General features: G+C 56.1%; 1 protein-coding gene across 4 annotated transcripts in view; it reads right to left on the minus strand.

Moving 5' to 3' along the window:
• NAV1 (neuron navigator 1) overlaps window positions 1–22,802 on the minus strand; it is a 62,355-nt gene that overhangs the window by 22,981 nt on the left and 16,572 nt on the right. For all 4 annotated transcript variants that reach the window (XM_053963837.1, XM_053963841.1, XM_053963839.1 and 1 more), the window contains 2 exons: window positions 7,185–7,287; window positions 3,100–3,465 (listed from right to left, as the gene is read on the minus strand). In XM_053963837.1, coding sequence (XP_053819812.1) covers window positions 3,100–3,465; window positions 7,185–7,287 — 469 coding nt within the window. The remainder of the gene's footprint in view (window positions 1–3,099; window positions 3,466–7,184; window positions 7,288–22,802) is intronic.

Genomic DNA, 22,802 nt, shown 5'->3' on the forward strand with positions numbered 1-22,802 from the left:
GGAATGGAGTGAATATGTTTTAGTGTTGGAGAAACAGCCCAAGAACAGCCCAAGACTGGGTGCTATCCCTGCCCATGCCCTGCCTAGGCCCCAAGAGACAGGCAGGACAGGGCAGGAGAGCAGCAGCATCCCTTCCATCCCTTCAGTCACCCCAGACACATCCTGGTGGGTGCTCCCTGTGCCAGGTCCCTGCCCTGATACAGTGCACAAGTAGGACATAGTGACGTTGGGAAAAAAGGTATTTGCTGCCAAACGGGGCCAAAGCAAAAGCTTTCCAGACCCTGAAACCAGCAGCAGGTAGAGAGGAATGGCAAGTGTCATGCCGATGGATGCAGGCACAGCTGGGCAAGGAGCCAGGATGCCGGTACATTTGGCTAACACAGGAATGCTGCTGGGGTCTTGCTAACACAGGAATGCTGCTCGGGTCTCGGGTGTCCCAGCCAATCCCTGCTCAGACCTGACCATCCCACTCCCTCTCTGAGCTGGGCCTCAAGTCCCCCACAGCCTCCTTGGCTGGGCTCACCCCAACCTCCACCCAGCTGAATCCACCCCAAAAGCTTGCGGGCCATCCCCTTGCCCCAGCCGTGTCTCACCTACCTCAGCCCTCGCTCCTCCCAGTCTGCTTCCCTGCTGAACCAGGGGGATGCCGGGGTGCATCCCACAGCCCCACACGTCTCCAACAAGGACAGGGACGTGTCACCACGTCCTCTGAGCCGTCTCTGACCTACTGCCCTACAAGCTGGGGTGTGCGCCGGCGCGGTGCAGGGGACGCTGCCCCGCGGCCAGGGCTGGGAGCTGCTGGCCCCATCTGCAGCATGCGGCTCCTGCCCGGTGCATTAGCAGCACCGGGAGATGGGGCCTGGGGCGGTGGTGGCTTTCTAGGTCAGAGCCAGCGAGGAGGCTGGGTGAGGGGCTGTGCTGGATGATGGGAGGCTGGATGAGGGGCTGCACTGGGTGAAGGGATGTGCTGGCTGAGCAGGGTCTGGATGAGGGGCTGTGCTGCATGAGTGCTCCTGGCCAGCTCCTTGTCTCACGTGGCTCTCGGTAGGAGGGAATGCCCCTGCTCCGCTTCCCGGGCTCTGCACCCAGAGTATGCAGGCTCCTGGACAGGGCACCTCAGTGTACCCCAGCACCCAGCCAAAGGCATGCTCTGGGACAGAGACCCTGCCATGCTGCCTACTCTGGGAGACCCCCCCGAGTCCTGCTGTGGGGACATGGGGGATGAAGCCGTGAGGCTGTGTAGGTCACTACACAGCTCTGTGCCTGCAATGACCCTGGTGAAATGGCTGATCCCCAGGATATGCCCCTGTGGATAAGGGGGTGCTGTGATGCCCTGCCTCACTGCTGCACTCCTCCTTGGGGAGGGTACCCAGCACAGAGCACCCAGTCTGTCTCTGGCATGGCAGAGAACTCCAGGCACATCCAGGACTCTGCACAGGAACTGTGGCACCTGCCCATGGCCCAGCTCACCGCAGCACCGACAGCCTCACCCACGCCAGGGGATTGTGGCGCTGCCAGGGCCTCGCAGAGGCTCAGCCATGCAGGGATCCATCCCCAGAGCTTGTACCTTCCTGAAGGAGAAGAAAATCCTGCCCAAAGCAGTGCAGGGCTGAGCTGTCCTGGGTCTCTGACCCTGCCCACACTCCCCCTGCTCAGTGACTGATGAATACAAAGTGTTGCTCCAGTCACCCCTCCCAGCACTGCCTCTGAAGCCAAGGGCACCCCAAGGTTATCCACCTGCATGAGCAGCACCGAGACAAGGAGGGAGATGGAGAGCAGTGTACCCTTCATCCCCACAGCCAGCCCTGCTGCAACCTCAGCCATCCAGGGCAGTCCGAATCTACCCCACTGCCAATCACACCTCGCAGTCCAGTGGCCAGTGGCAGAACATGATGACATGGGACCTCTGGCTGCCAAGCAATAGATTTAGATCTACAGGAGGGTCCGTGTTGAACCAGCACAAGGCTCCCTCATTCACAAGCACAGGGCAGCCCCCAAGGTCACATGCCCATGAGGAGGATGGGTCTGACACCCACGATGGCACAGGCACTCTCAGCACACAGCTGGAGCATGGCAGGGGCAAAAGGCAGCAGATAGCCAATGGTGTGTCCCCCGCAACTGCAACAGTGCCTACAGGCCATATGTGGGGAGCACTGGCCGCAGGATGGGTGTGAAGCCATAGGCTGTGCTCTATCCCGCACCAAACAGATGTGACTACAGCCACCCTAGGAGGGCCAAAGAAGCACTGTCAGGAGGCCAAATGCCTCATCAGGCTCTGGGACAGCTCAAAAGCCCAAGTTATTTATTTTCTGCTGTGCTGAAACAGGAAACCTCCAACATGTTCAAACCCTGGACCCTTGCCAGAGTCAGGGGCACCTCAACAGTGCAGCAGGAGCTGGATGCATCTGGCAAGAAAACGTGAGCCCTGGGAGTGCTGGGTTGTGCCCATCTGGCAGGAGATGCCCCTGGCCCCAAGGGTGGAGGGATGGAGGCTGATGGGGGTCCCAGAAGGAGGGACTCTCCTCAGCAGCATACCCTGCTCCATGTGGAGTCATCCATCAGCAATGACAACTCGGTGCCCAGTTCTCACTGGGGTGCTGAGATCTAACCCAGCCTGTCCCACCACGGACCACCAGGAGTCCCACAGGACATCCCCACAGTGCCTGGGTCACTGGAAGCCACTCAGACTGACTGGTGTAAACTGAAGAGCATTTCTGAAAGCAGCAGCATTCACCCCAGCAGGACTGTGGCTCAGGGCTTCTGCAGCTACAGACCATACACTTTTCTCAGCTCCTTGATCCAGGAACACTCATATCAAGCTGGACACTTCCCACATGCTGGGAGAGCAGCTCATTCTGGCTCAGAAGCCCATCAGCCCCAAGAAGACCCAGCTGGCCGAGCACCACCAGCACTGCTAGCAGGGAAGCATCTCCTGGGATGTGGGGACATGATCCAATCCTAACCAGACTGGCTGTAACCTATGTACCACTCCATCCACCCCCACTGTGCCAGGTGTTCCTGCACCGCCAGCCAAACAGGAGCGGGTGAAACGCCCTGCAGAGCCCCAGTCCGGGCACGACTCCCCGCACGGGCACGTACCCCGTGGTGATGTCATCATCCTCCGTCAGCGTCTTCCCCATCAGGTCACTGTCACTCATGTACCCCGACTTCAGCTCCACATCGTCGCTGTCCAGCGCCTCGACCAGCTCCAGGCGGGAGATGTGGCTCAGCTTGCTGGGGCTGCGCATGGGCATGGTGTGCGAGTAGTGCGCTCGCTCCCCGTGCATGTACCAGCTCGGGGTGCCCTCGGAGCGGCAGGTGCCCCCAACCGATGGCGCGTCCCCGGCCTGCAGGCGAGGGCTGGACTGCCCGTAGCGCCAGGACAGAGGGGAGGAGCGGTTGGAGAGGCTGGAGACACTCCGTGGGTTGGCTTCATCACTGTCATAGCAGGTCATCTCGAGGGAGCTGTGAGGACAGGCAGTCAGGGAGTCAGGGCAGGGCACAGGGGGCAGTGGAGATCTGTGCCCTGCCTCACTCCCCTGGAACTGGGTCTGCAAGTGCTCAGATACCAAAACTGCCCATTTTGAGGCAGCCTCTCAAGGCCAGAGGCTCCCAAGACTGTGGTTGCAGGGACACTGTCTGTCTGGACCCCCTCCATGTCAGCTGGCAAGGGACAGTCCCCTCCTTCCCTGCCTAGTGCCAGCCCAGTGTCCCACAGTCCAGGACCTGCTGGGACATGCACACCACAGTTTTTAGTGATGCCCATGTCTCCCCAGGGATGGTGGAATAGGACATGGGGTGTGATGGGGGCCCTGTGTCCAGTCAATCTACAAAGGCAACACTCTACCACAGCCCTGTCCATCTACCTTGGAGCAGAACCGGGGGTGCCACCAGGACTGGTGCCAAACACACTTGGGAGAGGGGTCAGCACTATTCTGGAGACTGGCTCCAGCCCAAAATCCAGCTGTGCTGAACTCATCTAATAGGGCACCTTTAGTGGAAAGCCTGGACATGTTCCCCTGTGTCTGGGCTGCTTCTGCTCAGCCACTTCTCCCCCAGCACTTCAACATCTGCACCTCAAGATCACACCAGACCCAGGACAGGACAAGCTGGGCTGGTGGCACCAATCCCAGGGAATGTGACTGTGGGCCATGCCAGGGAGTGGAGGCTGTGAGTGAAAGGATGCCAAGGGACAGACTTGGGACCAGTCCCTGCAGCAGCACCTCACACGGAACCCCTGTAGACTGAACCCCCAACATCTGGGCAGGAAAGATGACCCCAAGAGAGGGCTGCCCAGCCCCAGGGGCTGCCCACAAGCACAGCGCTCTGCAGCCAGCCCAGAGCCTGCAAGTGCTTCAGAAATGGGGAGTTCCGACACTCCCTGTGCCTCTCGGGGTGTATTTTGGGCAAACAGTGATTCTAAAACTAAATTTAGCCACGAGAAACTATTAATCTTGGAGCAGCTCCTTGGGAACCCACAGTCCTCAAATTGGCTCCAAACACTAGTATCAGTAAATTATTCCCTAGCTTGGATTAAACGTTCCTGCAGGAGCACCCAAAGCCAAACCTGGGCTGCAGCATTGAATCTAAAACAGGGAACTACATAAAAAAAACGAGGAAGTTTGTTAAAGCGGAACTAAAAGGGGCAGCTAAAAGGGTTTTGTTTTTGTCGGCAGCACAAAGGCTGTTTGAGGATGTGCTCCCGGCAGCTCAGAGCAGATGCCAACCATGTCTCTGAGCAGGAGGAACAGAAGCTTCACCTCGAATCCTGGGTTCAGTTCTGGGCCCCTCATGACAAGAAAGACATTGAGGAGCTGGAACGTGTCCAGAGAAGGGCAACAGAGCTGGGGAAGGGTCTGGGGCATCAGGAGCAGCTGAGGGAGCTGGGGGGGGCTCAGCCTGGAGAAAAGGAGGCTCAGGAGGGACTTTGTGGCTCTGCACAACTGTCTGAAAGGAGTGGGGAGCTGGGGAGGAGTCAGGCTCTGCTCCCAGGGAACAAGGGACAGGAGGAGAGGAAATGTGCCAGGGGAGGTTTAGGTTGGATATTGGAAGAAAATTTCTTTCCTGAAAGGGTGGTCAGGCACTGGCACAGCTGCCCAGGGCAGTGGTGGAGTTACCATCCTTGGAAGTGTTTAAAAAACGTGTGGATGTGGCTCTTGGGAACATGGTGTGGTGGTGAACACAGCAGTGCTGGGGAAATGGTTGGACTTGATGATCTTAGAGACTTTCTCCAAGTGTCCTCCAAGTGTCCACTGAGTCTCCTCAGTGACTCTGATTCCATGATTCTCCAAGCCCCAAGGATGTCCATGCAGCCCTGCTGCCAGGAGTATGGTGACATCTTTCAGGAATAACATTGTGCCCTAACAAGGCAACAGCAAGGACTGAGCCCTCAGCCACTGGATGGAAGAACGCAGTGAGGGTAACAAGAGAAATTTGAGGAATAGTTTGTGGAATGAATAAAGAGAGAGCCCAAAGCAGCTACAGGACACCAGTGATGCAGGCACATCCAGAGGACTTGCAGATGACATCTGTATTGGACAGGCTTGTAGGAAGTGTTCCCAAGAGCAGAATGAGTGGGTACGTGTGTAATTACAACGTACCAGGGAAGAGCTGACACAGCTTTGGGAAAGGAAAATCTGGCTCACAGCCGCAGAGGAGCTCCTGGAGGGATGCAGGGAACTGCCGAGGCTGCTGTGGGCTACTGCAATAAAAAAAGCTTCCAAATAAATTCAGCTGTCATGGGATAAGAGGGAAGATCTTCAGATGTTTAAGTCACACTGAAAGGGACAGAGTGCAGGGGTAGGGATCCCTGGGCTATCCATAGCCATTTTACTCCATGGCAGGAATGCAGCTGAGGCATCCACCATGTGATGTACTGACAGCTCATCAAGGAAAGGAAGTGATAGTGAAGAGTCAAATCCCACCAGCAATGCTAATTTAATCACCCTTAATGTCCTCGCCCTATTTTCGTAAGACCTGAGCTGAGAAGGATTTCTGAAGGAGCTGAGCACTGGGGTGAGGAGGGGGGTGGAGTTTGACACTTTTTGCTTGATGAAAGCGAAATTAACACAACGCAGCCCTGGCTCGGCATGAGCAGTGCTGGGCTCTGACCCAGCTCCTGCACCGAGCAAAGGGATGGCAGAGCTGTAATGGATCATTTCAGGAAATGGCCAGCTCAGAAAATATTGTTGTGACCCCATGCAAATCCCACTGCCACAGCTCTCTGCTGCTCCTGGCTTGGAAAACATTCAGGAAGCACAGCAAGGGCGAGCAAGGTCTAGAAATTTCAGATGATGAAGAGGGAGATCAAAGGGTTGCTTCATCCTGGACAAGGCTGGTTGAGGGGTGACACGGGAAGGTCTGTAATGGTGAATGGTGGGTGAAAGGTGGGAGGAGGAAGCTGCTCCTTTTTGTCCCTTCCAAGTCAAAAAATAGGATTGAGGGAGACCACGAGGTGGCAACACACTCCAGGAGAAGGATGTTCCCGCATCCCCACTTTCCCAACCGGCTGACACCCACACAACCTTGCAAATCCAGAGCGAAGCACAAACCATGCAAGATCTTAAGTGAATGACCCAGGGGGACACAGGCAGTCCCAGACGTGTGTCAGAGCCCCCTAAGCACAGACACTGTGCTCTAGTTGTCCACGCAGTGCTCACCCTGTCCCCATCCCCACCATTCCCTCGCTCCAGTCTGGCAGGGCACCTCAGGGTACCCCCAGCTCTGCTCCTGGGCTCTGGCTGAGAGTTCCTCCATCATCACCCTACACAGAGCAGAAAAACAAAGTCACGGATAGGGATGGAGCCTCTAGTGCAAACTAGGGTGGGTACAAGTGATATCTTCACCTCTGGTGATCTGTTCAGGGTCACCTGAACACTGGAAACAGACCTCACACCCTCTCTCTGCTCTGTCAGCTCTCCTCACTGCCACCACTCCCCAACCTTTGCTGTACCAGAGCACTTTTGGGGACAGCACTCTGCTGCAGCACCACACAACACCCCATGGATTTGAGGGCTTCTCTCCAAGCCTCCATGCACAGGGTCCCCCAGGTCACAAAGGACTGCTGATTTCCTCCCACCCACATCCACATGGCCCTCACCAGGAGCAGAGCGGCTTCCCATCCGCCCCAGGAAGGACACTGACTGTGGGGAAGGGATGGGGGGGGTCTGGTGCTGGGGCCTCACCTGTGAGACACCTGAGAGCCCCTTAGGCTGGACATGGTCTCCTCCAGGTTCTGACGTAGGTCCAGTACATTCTGCACTGTCCTCTTCCTCTGGGACTCGGGGTCTGTGGAGAGACAAGGTGAAGGCTTTAAAAGGGATAGATGGATGGATGGATGGATGGATGGATGGATGGATGGATGGATGGATGGATGGATGGATGAATGGATGGATGGAGCAAACCCCTGCCTGTGGCCATGACCAACAACCCTGGCTCTGCCCATCAGGGAGGGACAGGGCAAGTCTGGCACCATGCTGGAGCTGCACCACCCTGAAATGCCACTACCAAGCATGCAGCTGGGATGGTTATGTCTAGTCCAGAAAGGATGAGCTGGCAGAGACCAAGTGGGGCCACAGGACCCACATAGGTGACAGGAGCAGCAGTCCTGGAAGAATGTCCCCAAACCTGCCCCTGCATCCCCCAGGCCCCAGGGGTGCTCCAGCCTGGGAACATGGGTGCTGGAGCAGCATCACTTGGTGTGCAGCCAGTGGGACCGAGGGAGGTCGGGGGTTGGAGGACACTGAGCCCCACTCATGAAGGAGTGGCTGCTTCTGTGCAGGGCTGGAGCAGCTGGTGGGACTGAGCCCCTACAGGCACAGCCCAGAGCTGAGGATCCCCAAGCTCTGTCTGCCCTGGGACTTCTCCAGGTGTACACACCCATGGCATGGGTGTGTACACACACACAGAGCCATGCACCCCCCAAAATGTACTTGAGCACGTGCATCTACCCACATCACAACCCCTTGTGTATATGTGCAGATATATACAGGCATGTCCACATACACATATGTACACCTGCACACAGAAATGTGTGCGCACTGCCCAGAGACACCTGCACGGAGGTGTAAGAACACAGACACCTGCACAGAGGAGGAGGTCACTCCTGGCATAGCCCCAGCAGTACTGTGGGCGTGGGGCCACGGCTCCAGCCCCAAGTCCCTGTCTCGTTCACGGGCACTAACAGCCGTGCCACTACGGCTTTGATCCCTGATTTCAGGCCTTTCAGCTGCAGCCTGCCACGGATCTGCAGTGACGGCAGGCGTGAGGGACATGGGATGTGGCTCCTCCTAATGTAACGTGGCAACCAGCACTTCAGGATTTGCAACGGCACCGGCACCACGTGAACTGCAGGGACGGGGGGATGGGGGACACTGACAGCACACACCCCAGCTGCAGGGACATGAGGATGGGGGACACCGCCAGCACCACCCCAGCAGCTCCCCACAAAGGCACAGCCACATGCCAGTGCTCAAGCAGGGCTCCTTGTGTGTTCCTTGTCCCCATCACACTCTGGCCACACCTCAGGCAGCACCCATAGGTGCTGCTCCATCCCCAGGCTCCCCTTGCCCACCTGCCTGGGCAGGAGCACCTCAGACCAGTGAAGCGGCCCTGATTTATGCATGAGCCTGGAAGGGGGTGACAAGCAGGAACAACCCCGATGAGACGGGTTCAATCAAGCAGGTTAAAGTCAGTTGTAGATGAGGTAAAAGGGCTGGTGAGCCCACAGGGCACCCAATGTGACCAGCCACATCAGAGCATAAGGACACCCATCCCTGCATGTGTCCAATCACTCCAGTCCAGCTCCCAGAACCTCAGGACACAGGCTCAGCAGGACACAAGTCATTATTAACTCATTATTAAATCTCCACTGTGGAGATTGGAGGAGTTTATCAAAGGCAAAGAAGCTCCAAGTGCACGTTCCAATGGCACTGACCCACATCCCCAGCTTCAACCATTGCACCAGTGGAGGAGTTCATCACAGGCACAGAAGCTCCAAGTTGTCCCCAGAGCCACAGGGTGGGGATGCACAGGCAGTACAGGAGAGGGATGGATCTGAGGTGGCTACACACATGGAACCAGGGTGCAGGAGAGGCTTGAGAGGCCCTCAGTGCTGAAGGGTGGCACCCACCTTGCTCTGCAGCCAGGGACAAGGGAACACCATGCCTGTCTGGTGGGGCAGCAGAAAGGATCATGTTGGCACCTCAAAGCTGCAAGGTCCTGCCCTCAAGTTGCCTGCAAAGATGGATTTTCAGGCTTGAAACGGCAGGGCAGGAACCTGTGGCCAGGTTCCTGGCTGTCACACTGCAGTGTGTAGGGCAGTGGGAGATTTGGGCTCCTTGAACCTCAGGGAACAGCAATACAAAACCACCAGTGTCCCCAAGTGGGTCTCCATGCAGGAAAGGACTTAGCACCTTCAGCTCCTTCACCCTGGCCCCATTCAGTGGGTGCTGTCACCCAGAGCCAGCTCCTGCAGCCAGAGAAGGTGGCACGCACACCCCAGCAGTGCCACGTCCCCGCGTGCTGGAGCAGGACAGAGTGGGGTGGGACGAAGAGTCATCGTTGTCCCCTGGCGCCGGCAGTGGCTCCCACCCTGCCAGCTCGGCAGCGTGCTCCTCCCGGGCATGGCTCCATCCCAAAAGCCTGTCTGCCTCCCCCACGGCCACCCGCAGCCATTCCCCTGGGCACAGAGCCAGCGCCGGGCCTGGCGCTGCCTCCTCCCCGGGCGCCACTGCCAGCGGGGCTGCTCCAGCCATCCCAATCCAAGGAGCAGTGGGGCGAGCCTGCGCTGTGTCCCCAGCTGCCCTGACTGAGGGGCCGGCACAGGGGTGCCACCTCCCCTGCCCTGCTCTGCTGCTGGGGCACCAATGGCAATAAGCAGCATCCCAGGGCTCTGGGACAGGAGTTCCAGGGCAATGGCACTGACCCACATCCCCAGCTTCATCCATTGCCCCATTCATCACCCATGCCTGGATGACATCACCCCAGTTTTTGGGTGACAGTCCAGGTCACTCTGGACTCCAGGAAAAGCAGCAGCTCTCATCCTGGAATGGGCCAAATTGGGACTGGAAGAGCTGCTCACTCACCTCTGGCATACATCCTGCTGCTAGCACTGAAGTGTCACCATCTGCCCCCACAGTGCTGTCCTGGTGGTGACACAGGGACTCCCGCAGTCTGTTCCCCAGGGGCAGCAAGGGGCCGTGGGCTGGCTTGGAGCTCACCGAGTCACTGCATGCCAGAGTTGAGTTGAAACCAGAGCCACTGGGAGAGGCTGAAATGTGGGAACAGCAGGAGAGCGCTGGATTCCTCCTCACATCGATTTAGTAAGCTTGTGCAGCCAGATGTTTCCAGCTGCTGGAGCACAGAGCAGCGGAGAAGGCTCAGCCCATGCCGTGGCGGGGTCAGTCAGACACCCGGCCTAGGCCAGGCTCAGTTTCCCAGCAGCTATGGCTGGGATGTGTTCCACAGCACTCCCCACTTCACTGGAGCTGCAGACTCAGGGACTGATGTCTCCCTGCCCCAGCCCCAGGCTGGCCTGCAGCCCCTCAGCAGATCCCACTGCTCTCGCAGGCTCTGACCATCCTGCTGTTACAGAGGGGAGCGCTGGCTCTGGCCCTTTGCCCCCCGTTCTGACCATCCACAGGGCAGCCATGAGAGGCAACCACTGTCCCCAGGCCCTCCACTGGGAGGTCACCAGAGCCCATTGCCCAAATCATTTGTCCTTGTGCCAGGCTGGCTCTCACTTGCCTATACCCTCTGCTGTGCTTGAGCAACTCTCACTCAAATGAGAGCTCTCACTCAACACTCCTTTCTCAACTGAGCCTTTTCAGTGCTCTCTTCAACATCAGCAAATTTGATACAGTTCCACTTGGCACTCGAGGAAACTGAAGCAGGAAGCCTCAGCCCATCCCTGACTACCCCCTCACCTGCTGCACTCCCTGGGCATGGCTTCCAGTGCTGACCACCACATTACACACACTCAGCAACCTGGCACTGCGGGCGCCTGGCCCCGACTCACGCAGTGCCCATCGCCCCCATCTCCTGCCTGGCCAAGCTGGGCAGCAGCAGGCACCATCACCACAAGAAGGAGCATCTGCAAGGTGGGATACAGGGCCAGAGGCAGCCAAGGAGGAAGAAGAGGAGGAGGGAGAAGGAGAAAGCTGTGCTGGAATAGCTGGCTTTGGAGCACTGTTTGCTGTGAGTCTGACTGTGACGGGCAGCACAGAACCATGGCTGGACAAGGCCAGGGAGCTTCAGGCTGTGTTCATGTCCAGCTCTCCCTGCCACCTCCCAGAGCAAGCGGCAGCAGTTCCTTTGTCCGTGTGTCGGGGTGCAGCCCCGACCCTGCAGCTGGGTGCTGCCGACGTGGCCAAGTACGTCAAGGAATGAGGAAATAATCAATTCCAAATGGCTCTGACAGCTCATTTCAAAGAAGCATGTGGCCACCAGCACCCGCTGGGTCGAGGCAGGGCTGCATCCGAGGGACACGTGTGCCCCATGTGCCTTAGCACAGAAACTCACGCATGCGTGTGTGTGTGTGTGTGTGTTTGCATCATTCATGTGGGTGCCACATGGCAGCAAAAGCCTGCAGAAAGATGCATGTGTGCATGAGTATCACTTATCACTTATGCCTGTGACCTTGCACATGTGCCCTGTGTCCATATGCAGGCAGTGGGACAGCAGGACATGACACCAACACTGACACAAGGGTGCCAGGCTTGCATGGGTGCACTGTCTGCACTCAGCATGAGCATGGCACTCACACCTGTTTTCTTGCCCCCGTGACCCGACTGGTCTCATTTCAGAGGATCCAACTGGGAAAGGACTCCTGTTGGCCCAGTAAAGATTTCAACAGCAAGCAGGAATTCACCGAGAAAGGCTGCGTGGTGTTCCTGAGTCATTCCGGTGGGCCCCTATTACACAGTAGCTGTAACGAATTTCCCCAGGCTGGAAAACATTTCTAACTGCTTGCTCAATTCTTTCCAGTGTATTGAAAAATCCACTAATAAACTCTGCAATAAAACCCATTCTCATGGGGCTGTGAGCCTCCTCCAGCCCCGCTGCACTCCCTGCCTCCACGAACCCTAGAGCAGACTCACACTGTTCCCTCCATCTGCCCCAGCCTCTGCTCCCAGTCCTGTTTATGAATGAATTTGCACAGGCAGTGTTTTGTTGGTATTTTTCTTGAAAATCTTCCACTCTGGCACTCGGGAGACCACCTGAGGGGAAATCCAGCAGCCCTGTGTGAACCTCACTGAGCCCCGTGGGTTCCACACTCACACCCTGCAGCCTGTGACTCCATCACCAGCATCTGGATGTGCCACCAGCAGAGTCTTCCTGAATGGAGTAAATGGCTTTATCTTGCATTTTTATGTCCAGCTCTGATTCCCATTCCTGGATGGCTGGGCAGGGGGATGGTCGCAACCTGCAATCCTTCTGTTTGGGGCTTAACTGTCTTTTCCCCCCAACAGCTCCCAGACAGGCAGAATGAACAGTGGAGATGGCTTAACAGGGCTCTGTGGGGTGACTGCCAAGTCTGCAGTGTCGGCCTTGTTTTCCAGCTCAAGCCCCATCCCTGCAATTCCTACGTGCTCCCACCAAGGATGTACCAGTAGCCCCAAATCAGCCCTCTCTCTCTGGAGATGTTCCAGGGCACCCAAGCTGGCAGACAATGTCTTCCATACTTGCTCAGTGCCCTGGGAAAGCACCACACTCTTTCCTGCAAACCTGCTGCCCCACCCAGAAGGCAGCAGGTACATTAGCACTCGTGGTTTTATTACTTTCATTGGTGTGAGCAGAGAGCTGGCTGCCAGCCCTGCACCCTCTGCAGCAGTGTCAGGAGAGGGTCCTGCTCCCTGATGGGCAGGGACAGGGCCACGCAGCACCCTGGTAATGGGGTACCAGGGTACCTGGACAGCTGACTGGTGCTCTGCTGACCCCAGGCAGATGGATGGAGAAAGCCTGGCCACCATTCCCTGAAAGACAGCAGCAGCCCCTCAGCTGGTGGAGCCGGAGGTGCTACTCCCCATGGACATGGAAGCACAGCCTCCTGCCATCGGTGATGGGGATGTGCAGGGGAAGCTAGAGATATCTGAGGTCTCCACCGTGACTTCACCAAGGCAGACTGGCCTCTGCACATGGTGCTGCCCTGCACATAGCCCTGCAAGGCTGTGGGACGAGGCTGGACACAGCCCAGCATGTTCTGCACTTGCCCTTGGCTGAGGGAAGAGAGGCCAGCAGCAAGTCTTGGGGGAGACAATGGGGTTACAGCAGGCAGCACTGTTGGGCTAGCACGTGTCCTGCAAAGCCCAAGTCCCCCAAGGAGCACCAGCCCCTGTGGAGCCAGAGCCAGAGAGGTGACAGGACTCCGGTTTGGCACAGCCACTCCACATCTCACATGGTGGTGGACCCTTCTTCAAAATGACAGGGCTCTGCAGGAGGTTCCAACAGTGGCTGCAGAGGAGGAGGAAGCCAATTCCCTGCCTGCACTCACTGACTCTACCATTGCACCTCACCACTGTAGTCATCATCTCTGCCATCATCACCACCAGCATCCCCATCACTGCCAATATCCCCACCACTGCAGTCATCACCACCACCACCATCCCCATCAGCACCATCATCCCTATCACCCCGCCATCCCCATCACTGTCAAAATGCCCATCACTGCAGTCATCATTACTGCCATCATCAGCACACCATCCCCATCACCACACCATCCCCACCACTGCCACCCAGTGCAGGCAGGGGCAGCCCCACGCTGTGGGAGAGGGCCACCATCTCCCAGCTGGAAGGTGAGAGCAGACAATAAGCAGCTGTGCAGCAATGACAGGCTGGGACTTGAGCCGAATCAGCACTTTAGGGGCGATCATGGCTGCTAAGCCTTGCGAATCACTGCTCATACCAAGGGCAGGGCTGAGAGACCTGGAGCCTGGACCCCGTCTGGCTCCAGTGAGCCAAGCTTTTAAAAGGGATTCAGACTTTCTCAGGCTAGAGCAGCCATAAATCTACTTAATTGGGTCTCTCCCATGCACAAGTTTCCAAGTGAATCCACTGGAGAGATCCAGACTGGGCCTCCAGCCCATTTGTGGGTTATTCTTTCAATGGATGCTGTGCTTGGCCCCAAACCACCCCACCTGCACATCCAAACCACAGCTCCTTTTCCAGATCCAGAGCCTCTAGCTGCTCCATGTCCAGGCATTCCACCTCTGTGCTGCCCTCTGCTCCTCTGTGCTGATATGCTGGGGGAGCCCAAAATCCCCTGTGTTGGGACAGACCCTGCTTCTGCACAAGGCACTACTCATCCTAGAGCCACACCTGCCTCCAAAGCTGCTCCTGAAAGCATCAGAGGAGCTGGGAGCACCCCAATACCCCTGTCCCCAGCACCATGGGTCTCCAAAATAATCCATGCAAACACTTGTGCAGCTTGGGAAGGAGGGGGATGGTAGGTTAACAGGCCAAATCCATGCTCCAAGGGATGCCCCGAGCCTCTGGCCACTGGCACATGCAGCGGCAGTCACACATGGTGACACTAACTCCCTGCTGACAGCCCCAAGGCTTGGGAACACAGAGACAGTGTCATCAGCGGTCACTGCACCTGGGGTCTGTGCTAAGCTGACAGAGGAGGGTCAAATTGGTCACGCAGCACTCCATGCCTCAGTTTGCCCTGGAGCCCGCCATTCTCCTCATGGTTCTGCATCACCAAGGTGTGCTAGTGCCATGCTGGCACAGCTGTTTCCAGCCTGGTTTCAGCACCTCAAACACAACACCTTTCCCACAGCCACCAGCAGATGGTCAGGGCAATGCTGCAAACCCTGGGCAAAAAAAGCAAAAAAGTGGGAAGAAATGGAAAAAAGCCCTAATTCCCCAGGGTGAGGCAGAACAGCACAGCCAGGCCCCGGCACAGAGGCCCCGGAGCAGCCGGCAGCAGCGGGTTCACACTCCCCACGCATCACCAGACGCAGGTTGGACATTGTGGAAATTCAAAATTCCAGATGGCTCTTTTTGGGTGGGTTTTTTTTTTTTTGCCTTGCCTCATTTCCAAGGCAACAAGACTCCCTGTCATCTGCCAGTTGCCATAGAGATTTCACCTGATTCTGCTTCAGCGGAAGAGAAAGCCGGGCTCCTCGCTGCTGCCGAGGAGCCACGAGCCATGACCGCCTTCAAACTTACTGGGAACAGCGGAGATAAATGGGGCTTTATATGAGGAAGGCAATGGGCTGATTCAGAGGATCAAAGGAAGGAACTGCGGGTTTCTATAGCACAAATCAGCCCTTCACTTAACTGCTTTGGTGCCCTCCAGATGTGCCTTGCATCTGGGGATGTCGCCAGCTCTCGCTCCAAGCTTTGCCTGGTGGAGGAGGGGGAATGTGGGTGCATGGGGAATCTGCACCCACTGCTTACAGTGTATCAAGGACCAATCTGGGCTCCCTGCAGGGAAGGGAGGGCACACGGCCCGTGCAGGTCACAGCCATGTCCTAACCCCATAATGACCTTCCCTCACCATGTACAGCCCTTCTCCAAAGGCCATGTGACTCAAAGAGCCAAGGTGAGGATGGGGAAATGCAGGAGCAGCTAGGGAGGAGGAGATGCCCATGGGCTGTGCTCGGCACAACTTGGCTGTCACAGACATGGGGGTCAAGCACCACAGGTCCCCAGGCCAGCCACATGCAGGCAGACACAGGGTATGTTCCTCTTCAGCACCAATGCCATCCCAACAGCCCCATCACTGCTGGGGATCATCCATGGAGACAGTGTGGATGCATCCACACCCCAAGCCCAGGCACAGCATGTGATTCAGTCATTCCTCCCAGACTCACCCTCATCCCAGGCCCCTGTGACAGTAGCCCTTGGACTCTCAGTCAGATGCCCCAAATCAGTAGATCTGATGTCCCCCTGCCTGGGGCTCCCCGTTGTTGATGATAATGAATCCCTTGCGCATGGGAGAAGGTTCCAGGCATCGGCAGGGTGCTCACGGGTGGCAGTCACCCCTGCATACAAGAGGCCAAGGTCCCCACACTCATGCCTGGGTGCCTATCCACTCAGACCTGGGTGCCCAGGTCTGGCTGAAAGGGCATTTATCAGTCCCCAGAGCCTCTCCCCTCCCCAGCCTGCATCCCTGCACCAGGGCAGGCGGAAAAGGGCCCAACTGGGCAGCTCTTGGCTCAAGTTGGCTCTGTTTTGTAGGAGAACAGTCATTAGCAGAGCCAAATTTCCCATTCCCAGCCAGAATATGGCCATGCTTGGGGAAGCTTTATATTCACAGAGACAAACAACTCACATTTGCTTTTTAACTGTTGGAATCGCACCCACTGGGACAGAGCTAACAGGGAGCCTTTTGTCCCCCTTGCCTTGTGACTGAGAGCTTTGTACAGAGCAATGCGTTGCAAACATAATTCTCCCCGGCCTCAGCTGGGCTCTGGTAGACACTTGGTCTGTCTGTCCATCACCAGATCAGCCAAAGAGTCCTCACGTGTCTCCAGCAGGAATGCAAAATGTCTTCCCCAGCTTGCCTGACAGCCTGTGGAGCTGCTCCACACTGAAACATCAGAGACACTCAAATGCACCCAAAACACAGCTGGTGATGGGGGCTCTTCATCTCCCAAGAACCTGGGGTGGGCAACCAGAGTGGCAGGCGGCTACAGGCGGCAGGGCTGCTCTCTGGGGTTACAGCTCGCCTGGATGCAAGGAAGAGCAGCTCCGAGCATGGAAAATCCCAGCATGGCACAGACACAAAGAGCCAGCTCATCGTGAGCCTCCAGAGAAGGTGCCCCAGTCATTCCCCATACAGGGTGTCTCTGGAAACCTCCAGCCCACTGCCGAGCTCCTGAACATCGGAGCTGGCACTCACTAAGCTGTGAGCACCAGCAGTCCTCAGAGCTCTCTGGAGAGGGACAAGGGACAGCTCTCCCAGAGCGGGACATGTCCTCGAGGCACTAGCTGAACCCCTATCTCGGCCCAGCAGCATCACCCAGGGAAGAGCATCCTTCACTCCAGAAGAGGGAGATCCTGGAACAGCTGCTCCCCTCCAAACACTCAGCTTCAGGAAGGGGCTCAGCATTGCAAGCACACCCTGGGCTCTCTGCAATGCCTGGGGGATGAGCACCACGAGGGTCCAGCTGACAGCAGGGCCAGACCCCAGGGCAGGTCATCAGCCCTTGCACAAGAGGGTCCCTCAATAGCCCATCGAGAGAAGAGACTGGGCAGGAGGCAGAGCACGTCGGGGGGCAAACCCAGCTTAACGAGTTCCAGGCTCGTTAGTAGATCTATTGTTACCACATCCCGCGGGAGGAGGGAGATAACACAGGCTATTTTTGCTTCCATCTGGGGAATCGTTTTCCTCCAACATGTACTGCCACGATGCTAATTTTTAAGGCTGATGATTAATTGATGTCAGGCTCATTATGGGGCCAACGGATCTCTCTTCCCTGGGAGCGCCAAGGACAGAGGGAGACGTGTTTTGACAGATGTCGTTGGAGCTGCGTGTGAGTGACGTCCTAACAACAGAGGAGAATAGGAGCCATTACCATGGAAAGCCCTGGAAATGGGAAGGGAAGTGCCTGCACGCGACCCCAGCACCCCTCCTTGAACAGCCCCTAATCAGCCCTTCACGCTCTGCCCCGTGGTTACCAGGGCTTTGCTCCGGAGATAAACGGTCTTTGTGCACACCCAGGGAGAATTGAATCTCCTGCCTGCGGCGAGGAGGGCTTGGCCTTTCTTCTCCCCCTCCCCAGCCTTGCAGGAGGGCCAGGTGCCAAATTCACTCTGGCATCAGAAGCAGCAGCCTGCAGGGAGCCGGAAACAAGTCTGCTACACATATGATCACCAGGATCCTGCAAGGCTCGGGCTCTCCCTGCACCTGTGATCCCCGGGCAGCGGAGTGGGTGAGCACTGCTGGGGTGCCTAGGGCTGCTGGTCGTACCAGGCACTGGGCAAGGTTCACCCTGAAAATCGTGGCAGCATCTGCAATAGCAGCCCAGGCAAGGCTGAAGACCAACACGCATATCACAGATTTTGGGGTCCCTTCAGTCTTGCAGCATCAGCTGCCCAGGTGATGTTCACCCCAAAGCAAACCCCCCATACCCTCCCAAAGATGGAGCTGTGCATGGTGAGTGGCAGAAGGATTGCTTGAAGAGGGTGGCATAGCTCTTACAGCAACACAATGACCTCCTGCATTCCCCAGGTCTCCCATGCCCCCTGCCCAGAAGCAGGATGAGGCATCCTGCTAACTCAGGGGAGAGCATGGGGTGATCCTGATCAGTGCAGATGATCTCCCCTGCCTGCTGTGCCAGCTCCCCAGGGCCACCCTCACTGCAGTCAGGGGGTACAGAGCATCATGCCCTACTACAGCCCTCAGCTTGCTCCCCTCCTCACCAACATTACCATTATCTCTGCTGGCCTTGTTACCTGCTCCTCCAAACTTCCCTAGGAAAGGTACCTAACCCACTGGAGCCAGGAGCAGCACCAGCCCCACGTCTCTCCCCATCCTGGGGCTCCACAGCCAGGACCCCGGACTCCATCCTGTTGCCCCACAACAGTGCCTCACATCCCTGTGCCAGGGACATGCTGGGTGTGTGCTGGGGAGCTCAGCAGCAGCAGTCTCCCACATCCATACTCAGCCAAATCCGACACCAGCTCCAAAGGCTGCACTGCCAATCTGCCAGCAGTGTTATTACAAACTTGTGTTAATTGCTGCACAGTGCCTCGAGCATCCTTAACGGGGGGGGGGGGGGGGGGGGATGCAGATAAACTGTCTATTCTTAGCACTGATGGTTCCCCACTCCTGGTGCCGGCCCACACCATCCTCCAACTGCTTCCAGACCTGCTCCCTCTCTCAAAGTGCGCTCGGAGAGTCCCCACCGCTAGGGAAAGATTTTCTTGAGCAGTAGTTGTGCTTTTCCCACTAAAGGTTATTTGCAGAGAAGGAAGGTCCCATCTCCTTCAGGAAATCTATTTGTGCCACAGGAGGGAAGGGCATGCTTGGGACCAGAAAGCTTTGTGGGAGCCCCCACTTTGTCCTTACCCAGGTGCCCCAGGGGCTAGGGGCTGGCATGGAGGAAGTGTGCTTTCCCTCCACCACCTGCGTTACAGTGAGTGAAGGGATGCTGACACACTCTACTATCCTTCGCAAAGAGCTGCTGTTCCACCTACAACTCCAAATTTTACTGGGTGCCTGGCAGCACCTGCGATGGACAGGGTGGAAAATGCTCCCAAACAGGCACCAGTGCCAATCAGAGGGATTTCACTGGAGCCTCTGGACTTTCCACTGTGCAGCTCCTGTGGCTGCCCTCACTATGCACCTGCCAACACCAAGGGCTGAGTGACATGTGATGACAGCAGCCATGAGTCTCCGGGCACAATGGGAGAGCAGCCACTCACCTCTGGACCCCACACACAGACAAGCCCCATCCCCTGCAAGCTGCAGGATCCCTTTAAGCATGCCGAGACCACACGGAGTTACAGCTCCAACTTGGCCAGTTGGGATCCCCAGCCAAGCTTAAGACAATGCCATTCCCTGAGCTGTCAAAGCGCCAGCACACACCGTCCCGCAGGCAGACCCTCCTGGGAATGCCACATTTCAAGGATGGCACAGAGAGGTCCCTGGCAGCACTGCAGCTGGGATTTATCTCCTCTAAGAATATCTCAGCTCCATGCAATGGCTGTCTGCACAGCACAAGCCCTCTTCGCCGTGGGAAGCAGCTCTGCAATGTGCTTTGAGCTCTTCTCTCCAAATTTGCTCCAGGGGCCTGTCCAAGCACTGACGATGCGCAGCCCAGAGCCACAACTGCTGCAAGAGAAGCCGAGCCAACTCTACAGCTTGGGGGGAAAGCATCAGCCAAAAGTCACTCAAACAAGGAAGCAATTTGTCTTATTCTGGCTACACTCCCTTGAAAAAGCAGCGCGGAGCAGGGAAATCAGGATCACGTGCAGCGCGCTGACCGAGCATCCACCGCAGCAGCAATGGGGAACGTTCACACCGGGAGCCTGACAGATAGAACAGAATAGGGGAAAAGGGATAGAAAAAGAAATGCCATGTGACCCCTCACTCGATCCAAGGCAGACACCACATCCAATAGTTCAGAATATGAAATACGCACAATGAGCTCCAGTGAGTAATTAATCCCTTCAGGAACACTGTAAGTGATTGCAGACAGCTTACCAAGAAAAAAAAATTGGAAAGTCATTGAAAAAATTACCACAAAGTGTTTCTTTTTCTTTTCCAGCCTGAAATACAATGAGATCTGCAAGGAGCAGATCTGCTCTATACAGTGTGACAGCAGTGGATTTCCAACAACCAGCTGGTTTTCCAACAACACTCAATCTACCTGCCAAGGTGACAATTGTGAGAAACCAGCCCGGCCTGACAGAGGCAGCAAGAGTGGCTGGTCCCAGTGCTGGGCCCTGGCCTTGGCATCAGTGGGACATGGTGGAGGGACGTTTCTAGAGGGACAAGGCATGGCACAAAAAGGTGTCCGTGATATCTCACAACTTCATCGGTGATTCAAACTCTCTGGATGACTTTCGCAGGTCAGAGCTTGGCTTATGGAGCAGGTCAAGCCCTCCTGGTGATGGGATTTGGGCTCCCTGGTGATGCTTAGCTTGGTGAGCCAACCTCCCCTCCTACCTCCACCTCTCCTCTCCATCCTTGTGCTCCCTCTTGCCTTCCTCCACTTTCTCCAGCACTAACCAGTCAGTTCTTCAGCTGGAAGGCTCCAATTTCGACCAAATTCTGACCATTGTCCCCAAAGTCCCGCATCTGCTCACTGCCCTGCACCACCAGGCAAGGAACCACATCTGTCTACATTCTGTCCTGTGTAAAGTGACCGTGTGCAGGTGATCAACCCTGCAATCCCCTGTGAACAGATGGACAAGCATCCAGAGGCATCTCCAGGGGAGTCTATCTCATCCACTCCTCCAGCCTCAGTCCCCCACCTCCAGGGAGCACTGACCCCCAGCACAGCCAGGGGGAATTACAGAGCACAGCAGCTGCTTTTTACTTCCATAATTCCATGGTATTTTTCAACCAACTACTACTACTACTTCTACTTGTAAAACTGGAGTTTATTAAAAAGAGTATTAGGAAAGGTATTTTCTCCTGTCAATAAAGTGACTTAAAATTAGTTGGAACTTTCAAATTAAAAACACACCTAAACTTCCACTTCCACTTGCAATCACTCTGATTTGAAAAACAGAGTTTTTTCCTCATGTCATCTCCTGGGTTTTCTCCCCTCTCTCCTGTTCTCTCCTCACCATGTTTTTGTTTAAAAATTCATCAGGCCAGGGAAAAATGCCTGGGCAGGAAAAGGGGGTAGGGAAAAAAAAAAAGCAGAAGAAACTGTAGCTTTTGCAAACCTATCTCAGCACAGGGGAGAAGAAGAGCTTCCAGACTCACCTCTCTGCTCTTGGAAAGCAAGAGGTACTCGGAAGGACAAGGGAATATTGTATATTAACCAACCTCCCGCACACTCTGGCAGCGGATGCGGCCTCGCTGACCCTCCTCAGAGTTCAGTGATCCTCCATGGCCTAACAGCTCCTCTAACATGGCAACCAGGGGAAAAAGGCATGGATGAAGCAGGAAAACAACCCTAGGTGTTGGTGTGGGATGCAGCCTGCTCCAGCGCTGACCATAAACCCCAACTGCTGCTCCCAGCTCACGACAGGGTTCTTAATCCACAAAGACAAGTGCCAGCTCATGTCTGGCCATGGCTCGGCTCTGAGCTGGACACTGGCTGATGTGAGGCACATCCCACAGGCGATGCTGATTTGGGGAAGGACTAAGATGATGTTTGCACAGCAGCAAGGTCACTCCTGTACCCAGTGGTGCAGGGGCACAGAACCACCACAGAACAGTTCGGGTTGGGAGGGACCTTAAAGTCCATCTCGACCTAACACCTTCTACCAGACCAGGTTGCACCAAGCCCCATCCACCCTGGCCCTGAACTTCCTGGCCCCTGGCTTCCAGGGATGGCACAGCCACAGCTTCTCTGGGCAACCTGTGCCAGGGCCTGACCACACTTACAGTAATTAATTTCTTCCTAATATCCCTTCCTGCACCCCTGAGCATCCCTGCAGTCTCAGGGATCACTCTCATCCTAGGCAGATCCCTCTCTGCTGTTCCAGAGCTTCCCTCTTACAACATGATTTTTGAGGACAGCTGCTGCATTCTCCACACAGGATGTGTGTAGCATCGGCTTACGAGTGAGCACACTCTGCCAGCGGATGAAAAGCTATATGGAAATGGAAGATCATTACCATGATCTCTGTGGAAACATCCCATCAGAGCAAGTTTTTTGTCCTCCTCCTTCTCTCTCCCCATGTGCACAAATTCTGGCACCCCATGCTCCACTTGGCGTTGCCTCAGCACTGTGGGTCCAAACTGCAGGCGTCTGAGTTCTAAAGCCATTGTCTGGGATGTGCTATTGAGCTGCAAAACATGGAAGGTTTGGGATGGAAAACAGGCATCTCCTGAAACACAAAAAGAAGCTGGCAACCCAGATTTTATTTGACTTTGAAGTCATAGAGAATGTCAACCAAACTCAATTTGCTTTATTCCCACAAAGGGAATGAGAATCTCAGCCACAAAATAAACCCGCACCTCTGCCCCCAGAAGGCAGCAATGGACAAATGGGGAGCAGAGCAAAGAGAGAGCGGCTTCGCCCTACTGGTCACTGCTGCAGCACAGAGCAGCTGGGCTTGGAAACGCATTACCATGCTCCGCCTGGGAATGAGGCAGGAAAAGCTGCTTTGTGAATTTACTTTTGATTTGGAGCTCAGGGTTCGTGTCCCATTACATTTAGCCAGTG

The sequence above is a fragment of the Vidua chalybeata genome, chromosome 24 (genome assembly GCF_026979565.1).
Source record: "Vidua chalybeata isolate OUT-0048 chromosome 24, bVidCha1 merged haplotype, whole genome shotgun sequence".
NCBI lineage: Eukaryota > Metazoa > Chordata > Aves > Passeriformes > Viduidae > Vidua > Vidua chalybeata.